General features: G+C 44.5%; 1 protein-coding gene across 1 annotated transcript in view; it reads right to left on the reverse strand.

Annotated features, from left to right (window-relative positions):
* The window catches only part of LOC120039661 (glutamate receptor 3-like), a 201,577-nt gene that overhangs the window by 18,931 nt on the left and 167,872 nt on the right, over positions 1-14,774 (reverse strand). The window contains exon 10 of the mRNA XM_038985071.1: positions 10,973-11,171. Coding sequence (XP_038840999.1) covers positions 10,973-11,171 — 199 coding nt within the window. The remainder of the gene's footprint in view (positions 1-10,972; positions 11,172-14,774) is intronic.

Consider the following 14,774-nt stretch of genomic DNA (forward strand, 5'->3'; position numbering starts at 1 on the left):
TCAATAGTGTTAGGCAGGACTACCTGTGTATATTTCATTATTCAATAGTGTTAGGCAGGACTACCTGTATATATATTTCATTATTCAATAGTGTTAGGCAGGACTACCTGTGTATATTTCATTATTCAATAGTGTTAGGCAGGACTACCTGTGTATATTTCATTATTCAATAGTGTTAGGCAGGACTACCTGTGTATATTTCATTATTCAATAGTGTTAGGCAGGACTACCTGTATATATTTCATTATTCAATAGTGTTAGGCAGGACTACCTGTATATATATTTCATTATTCAATAGTGTTAGGCAGGACTACCTGTATATATATTTCATTATTCAATAGTGTTAGGCAGGACTACCTGTATATATATTTCATTATTCAATAGTGTTAGGCAGGACTACCTGTATATATATATTCCATTATTCAATAGTGTTAGGCAGGACTACCTGTATATATTTCATTATTCAATAGTGTTAGGCAGGACTACCTGTATATATTCCATTATTCAATAGTGTTAGGCAGGACTACCTGTATATATTTCATTATTCAATAGTGTTAGGCAGGACTACCTGTATATATATTTCATTATTCAATAGTGTTAGGCAGGACTACCTGTATATATTTCATTATTCAATAGTGTTAGGCAGGACTACCTGTATATATATTTCATTATTCAATAGTGTTAGGCAGGACTACCTGTATATATATTTCATTATTCAATAGTGTTAGGCAGGACTACCTGTATATATATTTCATTATTCAATAGTGTTAGGCAGGACTACCTGTATATATATTTCATTATTCAATAGTGTTAGGCAGGACTACCTGTATATATATTTCATTATTCAATAGTGTTAGGCAGGACTACCTGTGTATATATTTCATTATTCAATAGTATTAGGCAGGACTACCTGTATATATATTTCATTATTCAATAGTGTTAGGCAGGACTACCTGTATATATATATTCCATTATTCAATAGTGTTAGGCAGGACTACCTGTATATATATTTCATTATTCAATAGTGTTAGGCAGGACTACCTGTATATATATTCCATTATTCAATAGTGTTAGGCAGGACTACCTGTATATATATTTCATTATTCAATAGTGTTAGGCAGGACTACCTGTGTATATATTTCATTATTCAATAGTGTTAGGCAGGACTACCTGTATATATTTCATTATTCAATAGTGTTAGGCAGGACTACCTGTGTATATATTTCATTATTCAATAGTGTTAGGCAGGACTACCTGTATATATATTCCATTATTCAATAGTGTTAGGCAGGACTACCTGTATATATATTGCATTATTCAATAGTTTTAGGCAGGACTACCTGTGTATATTTGTTATGCAGCAATGGAAGTTGGGACTCTAGGGGGCTTTACTTTGTCATTGAAGTACACCACTCTACGTCCAGAATATCAGTTGGGATCTCTCTGTCTGTCTGTCTCTCTGTCTGTCTCTCTGTCTGTCTGTCTGTCTGTCTCTCTCTCTCTCTCTCTCTCTCTCTCTCTCTCTCTCTCTCTCTCTCTCTCTCTCTCTCTCTCTCTCTCTCTCTCTCTCTCTCTCTCTCTCTCTCTATCTATCTATCCATCTGAAGTTAGACAGGACGCTCCGAGAGCCCGTCTTCTCCCTGGAGGTTATCTCTATCTCACACCCAGCCTGTCATTGCTTTTGTCAGACTCTCCCTTTATGCAAAAAGCCTGTAATCTCTACTGTAGGAGGCTCCCCTTCCCTTACCCAGTGCCATACCCAAACACACACTGACAAGAGCTGGGGGACTGACGTTTTTTGATGCACAATGGATTGCAGTGGGCTATGGTCTAACCTTGTGTACTTCTTTGCATTAGAAGTCTCTCTTTCCGGTTTAGGATACATCTCTCCTCCTTTCCTCCCTCCCTCTCCTCCTTTCCTCCTGTCCTCCCTCCCTCTCCTCCCCTCTCTCCTCCCTCCCTCCTCCCTCCCTCCTTTTTGCAGTTTTACTTTAGTGCCTTATTGCGAAGAGGGACAGACTGGAGAGGAGAGGCTGGAGAGGGACAGAATGGAGAGGCTGGAGAGAGACAGAATGGAGAGGCTGGAGAGGGACAGAAAGGAGAGGAGAGGCTGGAGAGGGACAGAATGGAGAGGCTGGAGAGGGACAGAATGGAGAGGCTGGAGAAGGACAGAATGGAGAGGCTGGAGAGAGACAGAATGTAGAGGCTGGAGAGGGACAGCCTGGAGAGGCTGGAGAGGGACAGAATGGAGAGGCTGGAGAGGGACAGAATGGAGAGGAGAGGCTAGAGAGGGACAAAGTGGAGAGGAGAGGCTGGAGAGGGACAGAGTGGAGAGGAGAGGCTGGAGAGGGACCGAATTGGTGAAGCTGGAGAGGGACAGAGTGGAGAGGAGAGGATGAAAAGGGCCAGAATGGAAAGGAGAGACTGGAGAGGGACAGAATAGAGAGGCTGGAGATGGACAAAACAAAGAGGAGAGACTGGAGAGGGACAGAGTGGAGAAGAGAGGCTGGAGGCTAGACAGACTGGAGAGGAGAGGCTGAAGAAGGACAGAGTGGAGAGAAGAGGCTGGAGAGGGACAGAGTGGAGAGCAAAGGCTGGAGAGGGACAGAGTGGAGAGGAGAGGCTGGAGAGGGACAGAATGGAGAGCAGAGGCTGGAGAGGGACAAACTGGAGAGGAGAGGCTGGAGAGGACAGTGTGGAGAGGAGAGGCTGTAGAGGGACAAACTGGAGAGGAGAGGCTGGAGAGGGACAGAGTGGAGAGCAGAGGCTGGAGAGGGACAGAATGGAGAGGCTGGAGAGGGACAGAATGGAGAGGCTGGAGAGGGACAGAATGTAGAGACTGGAGAGGGACAGACTGGAGAGGCTGGAGAGGGACAGAATGGAGAGGAGAAACTGGAGAGGGACAAAGTGGAGAGGAGAGGCTGGAGAGGGACAGAATGGAGAGGCTGGAGAGGGACAGAATGGAGAGGAGAGGCTAGAGAGGGACAAAGTGGAGAGGAGAGGCTGGAGAGGGACAGAGTGGAGAGGAGAGGCTGGAGAGGGACAGAGTGGAGAGGAGAGGCTGGAGAGGGACCGAATTGGTGAAGCTGGAGAGGGACAGAGTGGAGAGGAGAGGATGAAAAGGGCCAGAATGGAAAGGAGAGACTGGAGAGGGACAGAATAGAGAGGCTGGAGATGGACAGAACAAAGAGGAGAGACTGGAGAGGGACAGAGTGGAGAAGAGAGGCTGGAGGCTAGACAGACTGGAGAGGAGAGGCTGAAGAAGGACAGAGTGGAGAGAAGAGGCTGGAGAGGGACAGAGTGGAGAGCAAAGGCTGGAGAGGGACAGAGTGGAGAGGAGAGGCTGGAGAGGGACAGAATGGAGAGCAGAGGCTGGAGAGGGACAAACTGGAGAGGAGAGGCTGGAGAGGACAGTGTGGAGAGGAGAGGCTGTAGAGGGACAAACTGGAGAGGAGAGGCTGGAGAGGGACAGAGTGGAGAGCAGAGGCTGGAGAGGGACAGAATGGAGAGGCTGGAGAGGGACAGAATGTAGAGACTGGAGAGGGACAGAATGTAGAGACTGGAGAGGGACAGACTGGAGAGGCTGGAGAGGGACAGAATGGAGAGGAGAAACTGGAGAGGGACAAAGTGGAGAGGAGAGGCTGGAGAGGGACAGAATGGAGATGCTGGAGAGGGACATAATGGAGAGGCTGGAGAGGGACAGAATGGAGAGGCTGGAGAGGGACAGAATGGAGAAGAGAGGCTGGAGAGGGACAGAATTGCTGAAGCTGGAGAGGGCCAGAGTGGAGAGGAGAGGCTGGAGGATAGACAGACTGGAGAGGAGAGGCTGAAGAAGGACATATTGGAGAGGAAGCTGGAGAGGGACAGAATGGAGAGGAAAGGCTGGAGAGGGACAAACTGGAGAGGAGAGGCTGGAGAGGGACAGAATGGAGAGCAGAGGCTGGAGAGGGACAGAGTGGAGAGCAAAGGCTGGAGAGGGACAGAGTGGAAGGGAGAGGCTGGAGAGGGACAGAATGGAGAGCAGAGGCTGGAGAGGGACAGATTGGAGAGGCTGGAGAGGGACAGAATGGAGATGCTGGAGAGGGACAGAATGGAGAGGCTGGAGAGGGACAGAATGGAGAGGCTGGAGAGGGACAGAATGGAGAAGAGAGGCTGGAGAGGGACAGAATTGCTGAAGCTGGAGAGGGCCAGAGTGGAGAGGAGAGGCTGGAGGATAGACAGACTGGAGAGGAGAGGCTGAAGAAGGACAGAATGGAGAGGAAGCTGGAGAGGGACAGAATGGAGAGGAAAGGCTGGAGAGGGACAAACTGGAGAGGAGAGGCTTGAGAGGGACAGAATGGAGAGCAGAGGCTGGAGAGGGACAGAGTGGAGAGCAAAGGCTGGAGAGGGACAGAGTGGAGAGCAAAGGCTGGAGAGGGACAGAGTGGAGGGGAGAGGCTGGAGAGGGACAGAATGGAGAGCAGAGGCTGGAGAGGGACAGATTAGAGAGCAGAGGCTGGAGAGGGACAGAGTGGAGAGCAGAGGCTGGAGAGGGACAGAGTGGAGAGCAGAGGCTGGAGAGGGACAGCGTGGAGAGCAGAGGCTGGAGAGGGACAGAGTGGAGGGGAGAGGCTGGAGAGGGACAGAATGGAGAGCAGAGGCTGGAGAGGGACAGATTAGAGAGCAAAGGCTGGAGAGGGACAGAGTGGAGAGCAGAGGCTGGAGAGGGACAGAGTGGAGAGCAGAGGCTGGAGAGGGACAGCGTGGAGAGCAGATGCTGGAGAGGGAGTGCCCAGACTGGGTAGGCTAGTCTGAATAAGAAGCACAGCCAGGAGAGAGGAGAGATTTATCAACAGCCCAGAACCCTACAGCCGTCCACTGGGCTCACCAGCCCTGTTTCTCCCTCTCTCCCCTGCCAGCCGTCCACTGGGCTCACCAGCCCTGTTTCTCCCTCTCTCCCCTGCCAGCCGTCCACTGGGCTCACCAGCCCTGTTTCTCCCTCTCTCCCCTGCCAGCCGTCCACTGGGCTCACCAGCCCTGTTTCTCCCTCTCTCCCCTGCCAGCCGTCCACTGGGCTCACCAGCCCTGTTTCTCCCTCTCTCCCCTGCCAGCCGTCCACTGGGCTCACCAGCCCTGTTTCTCCCTCTCTCCCCTGCCAGCCGTCCACTGGGCTCACCAGCCCTGTTTCTCCCTCTCTCCCCTGCCAGCCGTCCACTGGGCTCACCAGCCCTGTTTCTCCCTCTCTCCCCTGCCAGCTGTCCCATTTGATGATAGGAGGAGAGGAGAGGAGGAGAGATCAGGGATATCTGGATACACTAACTATGTACAAAATTGGGAAATAATTTTCTAATTGGGAAATGATTTTCTAAATATGGAGACAGTCTGCAGGGCTACATGTACTGTGAATGTAGTTTACTAGCGGGAGAGAGAACGTTTTGATGTTTTTAGATGTTAGCTATCATCTTGGGGCTGATGAACACATTCGTGGGAAATAATTCCCCCTATGTTTTGCTGCACCTTTTCCTTCCAGATAGAAAGACAGCTATTGGGGAATTTCAGCTGTGACTGACAGTAGGAGCCTCTTGAATATATTTTTTTAAACAATTGACGGGGATAGCTTGTCAAAATCAGGCAGGAGTGAGTTCCAGATCATAGGTTCTCTGAAGGGGATTCTTTATTGAGAATTGTCTGTTCTTGAATGTGGGTGACGTAGCTGTTGTCTGTTTCTTTGCTGAGTAATTACGGAATTCATATGTGGTGGTGAAATAGTTTTTTGACGAAAGATCATTTATTTAAAGAGCAGTTAACAAATTGAGCAACTTGAAGTGATTTAATTAGATAAATATTCAGGAGTCCTGATTGTTTGAAAAGTGATGCTGAATGAACTCTACAGCCGGGCAGATCATATTATTTTTACAGAGCGTTTCTGCAGGCGATATATTGACAGTCATTTGGTATGGTGTGTGCTGGCCCCTGTTACAGTAAGTGATGAATGGGAAGATCATTGTGTGATAGAGACAAAGAGCAGTGCTTCTGCTTAGGAACTATCTCATTTTTGACATGTATCCCCGTATTTCTTTGCCATTTTAGAAGTTATTGTCTTCATGTGTGGTTTCCATGACAATTTATCATCAATCAAAACACCAAGAAAGCGTGTTGTACAGGCTTGATCAACTGGTATGTTATCAATATGGACCCCTATTGGATTCTCTGTTCTTTGGATGGGGGGGGTCTTTTTCTTTGAAAGTCACATAATGCTTTCTATCGTTTAGTCGGAGTGAAACACTTTCCAAACACACGGCATTATGAAGTTCTGACGTGCTCGCCAGCCTCACTGTACCTTTCTATAAAAAGAAGCCAGGTGAATACATCAAATATAAAAGCCGGAGTGTCAGAGAACGATGACATAATTAATTCTGTTTGAAATGTTGGGACTGATTTAAAGATTCCAGCTGGGATCTGCCATATGGGATTAATTAGACCCAAATGTGGTTCCCGAAAAACACACACACACACACACACGCACGCACGCACGCACGCACGCACGCACGCACGCACGCACGCACGCACGCACGCACGCACGCACGCACGCACGTACTTAGGCATAAACAAATTACAATGAAAGAAAAGCATTTTGTAAAGTTAGTGTGGGAGAGGTGGAAAAAATGATTGTTATCGATCAATAATGACAAACCTCCTGTCATTGACAACGTAGATGGAAAGCTACTGAGGATGGTAGCTGACTCTATAGCCACTCCTGTCATATCTTTAATCTGAGCCTAGAGGAAAGTCTTTGTCCTCAGGCCTGGAGGGAAGCCAAAGTCATTCCACTACCCAAGAATGGCAAAGCAGCCTTTACTGGTTCTAACAGCAGACCTATCAGCTTGCTGCCAGCTCTTAGTAAACTGTTGGGGAAAAATTGTGTTTGACCAAATGCAATGCTATTTCTCTGTAAACATATTAAACCGATTTTCAGCATGCATAGAGAAGGGCACTCAACATGTACTGCACTGACATATATTAATAATAACAAAATTGTGAAAGCTGTACTGTTAGATTTCAGTGCAGCTGTTGATATTATTGACAACAACCCGTTGTTGAGAAAACTTGTGTTATGGCTTTTCAACCTCTGCCATTTCTTGGAATCAGAGCTACAGTTTATCTCTCCAATATAACTCAGAGGGTTTACTTTAATGGAAGCTTCTCTAATGTCAAACATGTAAAGGGTGGTGTACCACAGGGCAGCTCTCTAGGCCCTCTACTCTTTTCCATGTTTTACCAAAACCTGCCACTGGCGTTAAACAAAGCATGTGTGTCCATCTATGCTGATGATTCAACCATATATGCATCAGCAACCATAGCAGGTGAAGTCACTGAAATCCTAAACAAAGAGTTGCAGTCAGTTTTAGAATAGGGAGGCCAGTAATAAACTGGTCCTGAACTTCTTTAATACTAAGAGCTTTGTATTTGGTACAAATCATTCCCTAAGTTCTAGACTTCAGCTGAATCTGGTAACGAATGGTGTGGCTGTTGAAGAAGTTGATGAGCCTAAATTACTTGGTTTTACCTTAGATTGTGAACTGTCATGGTCAAAACGTATAGATTCAATGGTTGTAAAGATGGGGAGAGGTCTGTCCGTAACAAAGAGATGCTCTGCTTTTTTGACACCAAAAAGCAAGTCCTGCAGGCTCTAGTTCAGACTTATCTAGATTATTGTCCAGTCATATGGTAATGTGCTGCAAAGAAAGACCTAGTTAAGGTGCAGCTGGCCCAGAACAGAGCGGCACGTCTTGCTCTTCAATGTAATCAGAGGGATAGTAGTAATACTGTGCATGCCAGTCTCTCTTGGCTGAGAGTTGAGGAAAGACTGACAGCTTCACTTGTTTTTATAAGAAACATTAATGTGTTGGAAATGTCTAATTGTTTACTTAGTCACTGACACACACACTTACCCCATCAGACATGCCACCAGGGGTCTTTTCACAGTCCCCAGGTCCAGAACAAATTCAAATAAACGTACAGTATTATACAGAGCCATGAATGCATGGAATTCCCTTCCATCTAAAATAAATATATATATGCAGCGTAAGTAAAAAGTAAAACCTGGTTTCATAAACAAATAAACCAACACCTCACAACGCCTCTCCACCATGTGACCTACTGGTTGTGTGTATGAACTGACATGTGACCTACTGGCTGTGTGTATGAACTGACATGTGACCTACTGGTTGTGTGTATGAACTGACATGTGACCTACATGTTGTGTGTATGAACTGACATGTGACCTACTGGTTGTGTGTATGAACTGACATGTGACCTACTGGTTGTGTGTATGAACTGACATGTGACCTACTGGTTGTGTGTATGTACTGACATGTGACCTACTTGTTGTGTGTATGAACTGACATGTGACCTACTGGTTGTGTGTATGAACTGACATGTGACCTACTGGTTGTGTGTATGAACTGACATGTGACCTACTGGTTGTGTGTATGTACTGACATGTGACCTACTTGTTGTGTGTATGAACTGACATGTGACCTACTGGTTGTGTGTATGAACTGACATGTGACCTACTGGTTGTGTGTATGTACTGACATGTGACCTACTGGTTGTGTGTATGAACTGACATGTGACCTACTGGTTGTGTGTATGAACTGACATGTGACCTACTGGTTGTGTGTATGTACTGACATGTGACCTACTGGTTGTGTGTATGAACTGACATGTGACCTACTGGTTGTGTGTATGAACTGACATGTGACCTACTGGTTGTGTGTATGAACTGACATGTGACCTACTGGTTGTGTGTATGTACTGACATGTGACCTACTGGTTGTGTGTATGAACTGACATGTGATCTACTGGTTGTGTGTATGAACTGACATGTGACCTACTGGTTGTGTGTATGAACTGACATGTGACCTACTGGTTGTGTGTATGAACTGACATGTGTGTGTAACTGATAGATGCACACACACGATATGTAATTTTTTTTCCATCCCAATAAATCAAAATCGAATCAAAAATCACGCGCACTCGCGCACTCGCACGCACACACACACACACACACACACACACACACAGAGAGAACTTGAGCCCATTAATCAGTGTTTTTTTCTCTCCAGTTTTAATTAAAGTCCTGTGGAACAACGCGACACACCTCATTTCTACTCTGAAGGCTCTGGAGCTCTGGGACACTCATCATATGGAATACGTGAAATCTGTCTTCAGCTCCCCAACCAGGCCTCAGTAAGTGTATGTGTGTGTGTGTCTTCTACAGTATTCATTATCTATGTTAGTCCCTGGCTGTGTCCACTGTTCTGCATATCAAATAACCTAGACATTACATACACATTCGCTAATTGCCACTTCTCATAATAAGATATAAGGTTTTAGTACACCCACTCTCTCTCTCTCTCTCTCTCTCTCTCTCTCCCTCTCTCTCCCTCTCTCTCCCTCTCTCTCTCTCTCTCCCTCTCTCGCTGCCGTCTCATTGTTTAAACAGTACTTGAGCTTTTAGACTACATCATAACATATTCCCAACAGAATTTAATATGTTATACTATAAATAGTGCTTGTAAATACCAAATGATTATAAACATAATTATCCATGATCATAACAGTGTGTTACAGTACATTCTAAAGTACCTCCTCCACAATTTAGTTGCTACTTCTTGCAAGACGTCCATACTGTTTCAATTCACTTGCTCTAATACCCACTGTTCTCACTAGCTATATATTCCAGTACCACAGTGATGTGTACATTGTAATCAAACTCCTCCACTCTGGCACAACACGCTGTGTTGTATTGTATGTACGCTGATAAGGGGATGGATGAACTCTCGGATGAGAATTTGGTTAATCATTTATAACTTAATTGGCTCGTCGGTCCCCCTCTGCCAGCGGACATATGGCTTCCTTCCATCTCCTCTGCTCTGTTTGGACTGGAGATCTTCAGCTCCAATTTACCATGCAGCCGCAGCCAGCTAATTAGGTTTGGTGAGCTGACCCCTTTGAGTTACTGTAGGGCTGATGTGGACTCTCTGATTAGAACTCTGTTTCATCACCATTAAAGAGTGTGTGTGTGTGTGTGTGTGTGTGTGTGTGTGTGTGCGTGTGCGTGTGCGTGTGCGTGTGCGTGTGCGTGTGCGTGTGCGTGTGCGCGTGCGCGTGCGCGTGCGTGTGCGTGTGCGTGTGTGTGTGTGTGTGTGTGTGTGCGTGCGTGCGTGTGTGTGTTAGACACGTCATTAGCAATCAGACTTTCTGCTGATCAGACTAACTGTCTCAAAGCTGGACAAGACCAGCATAACCAAATTGCCACTGCATAAAATCACCATTCATGTGTCGTCACGTTTCAAGAAGCACTTTACAAGCTCCTCCGCACCTCGACAGTTCTTATGACTTGTTCTGTGGTTTTGATTGAAATACGGGATGACTTTTGTCAGAGATACAGTGTTGACGGTAGTAAATGGAAATGTACAGCTGTACTGAAGAGGTTTCAGGGACTTGGTTTCAGATTTAAGAACAAATTCTTATTTACAATGGCGGCCTAGGAACAGTGGGTTAACTGCCTTGTTTAGGGGCAGAAGGACAGATCTTTACCTTGTCGGCTCGGGGATTCAATCTAGTAGCATTACGGTTACCGGCCCAACTCTCTAACCACCGGGCTACCTGCCACCCAATGATATCAGACCAAAACACTCTCTTTTTACAATGTATTCTGCCACAGGACATGCTGATTGACCATTTGTACTAAAACTAGCCGACCAGCCAGTTGTACCGAGTTACCAGCAGTAATTGCTGAAGGTCAAATCCTAACTTTCACTTAAGTCATGCATTGATGTCAATGGGAGAATAAGTGAAAATGTGACTTTAAGTGGATGATAGGATTGGCCCCTGAATGACTAGTTGACCTAGATGATCAACCCGGTGTACCAACTAGCTGATGGACCTGTTGTTAGCAACAGCATTCCGGTGTTCCGTTACTCACCCTAAAGAACTCCTTGGTGGAACCAGCATCTAGAGTTCCGTAGGCGATCTCAGTCTGTTTAGCCAGGTCCTCAGCACTCTCTATGGGGGACACCATCCTCTCCACTGTGAGGAAAGCAGCCAGGTTGGCCGTATAGGACGAGATGATGATGAGAGTGAAAAACCACCACACGCCCCCTACTATTCTCCCTGATAGGGACCTGAGAGACAGAGGTAGAGAGAGAGAGAGAGAGAGAGGTAGAGAGAGAGAGAGGTAGAGAGAGAGAGAGAGAGAGAGAGAGGTAGAGAGAGAGAGAGGTAGAGAGAGAGAGAGAGAGAGAGAGAGAGAGAGAGAGAGAGAGAGAGGTAGAGAGAGAGAGAGAGAGAGAGAGAGAGAGAGAGAGAGAGAGAGAGAGAGAGAGAGAGAGAGAGAGAGAGAGAGAGAGAGAGAGAGAGAGAGAGAGAGAGAGGGGTAGAGAGAGAGAGAGAGAGAGAGAGAGAGAGAGAGGTAGAGAGAGATGGAGAGAAAGATTTAACATTTTGTACATTTTCATTGTTTATTTCACTTTTGTTTATTATCTACTTCACTTGCTTTGGCAATGTTAACATATGTTTCCCATGCCAATAAAGCCCGTTAATTTGACATTTGAATTGAATTGAGAGAGAGGTAGAGAGAGCGAGAGGTAGAGAGAGAGAGGGGAGAGAGAGCAGAGGAGAGATATAGAGAGAGGGAAAGAGCGATAGAAAGAGTGAGAAAAGGGGGAGTAAAAGAGAGGTGGAGAGATACAGAGAGAGAGAGAGAGAGAGAAAGAGAGGAAGAAGGAGAGAGAGAGGCAGGAAGAGAGAGTGAGATAGCTAAACAGAGAGAAACAAGGAAACAGAGAGGGGAGAAGAGAGGGAGAATGAACAACCCATTAGAGAGATGTGCCATTAGCAGAGCTTGTAAACCCACTGCAGGCGGTGCACCACTGCAGGCGGTGCACCACTGCACCTAATGCTACAGACACAGCTCACTGGAGCGTCGTCCTTTAAGCCCATAAAAACCTTTGTTAGCCTGGCTATAAAAACCTGAAGCTGAGTCACTATATTACAATACAATTTTAAACTGTGAAACTACCCTGGAGTCCGGGAATGTATCATACAACAAGCTCACTGGATCCCAGTCTGGACAGCTCACTGGATCCCAGTCTTTTACAGTAGACTGACACAGCTCAAAGGAACACAGTCTTTTACAGTAGCCTGCTACAGTACGACTGACACAGCTCACTGGATCCCAGTCTTTTACAGTAGCCTGCTACAGTAGACTGACACAGCTCACTGGATCCCAGTCTTTTACAGTAGACTGCTACAGTACGACTGACACAGCTCAAAGGAACACAGTATTTTACAGTAGCCTGCTACAGTAGACTGACACAGCTCACTGGATCCCAGTCTTTTACAGTAGACTGCTACAGTAGACTGACACAGCTCAAAGGAACACAGTCTTTTACAGTAGCCTGCTACAGTAGACTGACACAGCTCACTGGATCCCAGTCTTTTACAGTAGACTGCTACAGTATGACTGACACAGCTCACTGGATCCCAGTCTTTTACAGTAGCCTGCTACAGTAGACTGACACAGCTCACTGGATCCCAGTCTTTTACAGTAGACTGCTACAGTACAACTGACACAGCTCAAAGGAACACAGTCTTTTACAGTAGCCTGCTACAGTAGACTGACACAGCTCAAAGGAACACAGTCTTTTACAGTAGCCTGCTACAGTAGACTGACACAGCTCAAAGGAACACAGTCTTTTACAGTAGCCTGCTACAGTAGACTGACACAGCTCAAAGGAACACTGTCTTTTACAGTAGACTGCTACAGTAGGAATGACATAGCTCAATGGAACCCAGTCTTTTACAGTAGCCTGCTACAGTAGACTGACACAGCTCACTAGTCTCTAACCCTATACACAGTATATCCAACTTCAGTATATCAGTATATCCAACTTCAGTATATCAGTATATCAGTATATCCAACTTCAGTATAACAGTATATCCAACTTCAGTATATTCAACTTCAGTATATCAGTATATCCAACTTCAGTATATCAGTATATCCAACTTCAGTATGTCCTATTGAGTATATCAGTATATCCAACTTCAGTATATCAGTATATCCAACTTCAGTATATCAGTATATTCAACTTCAGTATATCAGTATATTCAACTTCAGTATATCAGTATATTCAACTTCAGTATATCAGTATTTCCAACTTCAGTATATCAGTATATTCAACTTCAGTATATCAGTATATTCAACTTCAGTATATCAGTATATTCAACTTCAGTATATCAGTATATTCAACTTCAGTATATCAGTATATCCAACTTCAGTATATCAGTATATCCAACTTCAGTATATCAGTATATCCTATTCAGTATATCAGTATATCCAACGTCAGTATATCAGCATATCCAACTTCAGTATATCAGCATATCCAACTTCAGTATATCAGTATATCCAACTTCAGTATATCAGTATATCCAACTTCAGTATATCAGTATATCCAACTTCAGTATATCAGTATATCCAACGTCAGTATATCAGCATATTCAACTTCAGTATATCAGTATATCCAACTTCAGTATATCAGTATATCCAACTTCAGTATATCAGTATATCCAACTTCAGTATATCAGTATATCCAACTTCAGTATATCAGCATATCCAACTTCAGTATATCAGTATATCCAACTTCAGTATATCAGTATATCCAACTTCAGTATATCAGTATATCCAACTTCAGTATATCAGTATATTCAACTTCAGTATATCAGTATATTCAACTTCAGTATATCAGTATATCCAACTTCAGTATATCAGTATATCCAACTTCAGTATATCAGTATATCCTATTCAGTATATCAGTATATCTAACTTCAGTATATCAGTATATCCAACTTCAGTATATCAGTATATCAGTATATCCAACTTCAGTATATCAGTATATCCAACTTCAGTATATCAGTATATCCAACTTCAGTATATCAGTATATCCAACTTCAGTATATCAGTATATCCAACTTCAGTATATCAGTATATCCAACTTCAGTATATCAGTATATCAGTATATCCAACTTCAGTATATCAGTATATCCAACTTCAGTATATCAGTATATCCAACTTCAGTATATCAGTATATCCAACTTCAGTATATCAGTATATCCAACTTCAGTATATCAGCATATCCAACTTCAGTATATCAGTATATCCAACTTCAGTATATCAGTATATCCAACTTCAGTATATCAGTATATCCAACTTCAGTATATCAGTATATCCAACTTCAGTATATCAGTATATCAGTATATCAGTATATCCAACCGCGCATCCAACTTCAACTGAGAAACTGGGAGAAAATGTGACATGGTCTTTTAGATATAGATGTTTTAATGATGTCATGTCATCCAGCAGACTCCTCACCAGCAGTGTATTCTGGGATCAGAAAGTGTAAGGTCAACCTAACCAGGCCTATAGCATGAGGTCATGTGACCATATAGACCCAAAGCCATAGCACAGAAGTATTGATCATTTAGGCCCTGGACATCATATTACCATTTCAGACACAACTGAGCCTAATAGCCGTAATACATCTTTAATAAGTGCGCTGTCGCATAGTGAAGTGCTGAAGAGAAGAACGTAGTGTGGCAGAGAAAAGTCATTGTTTTAGGATGTTTGAACAACCTTCTGACTGATTGACCATAAAGATCTGACTGCTCAGTGGTAATGTTGAACAGCCCTCTGACTGATTGACCATAAAGATCTATCTGACTGCTCAGTG

The sequence above is a fragment of the Salvelinus namaycush genome, unplaced genomic scaffold, assembly GCF_016432855.1.
Source record: "Salvelinus namaycush isolate Seneca unplaced genomic scaffold, SaNama_1.0 Scaffold29, whole genome shotgun sequence".
Lineage (NCBI taxonomy): Eukaryota > Metazoa > Chordata > Actinopteri > Salmoniformes > Salmonidae > Salvelinus > Salvelinus namaycush.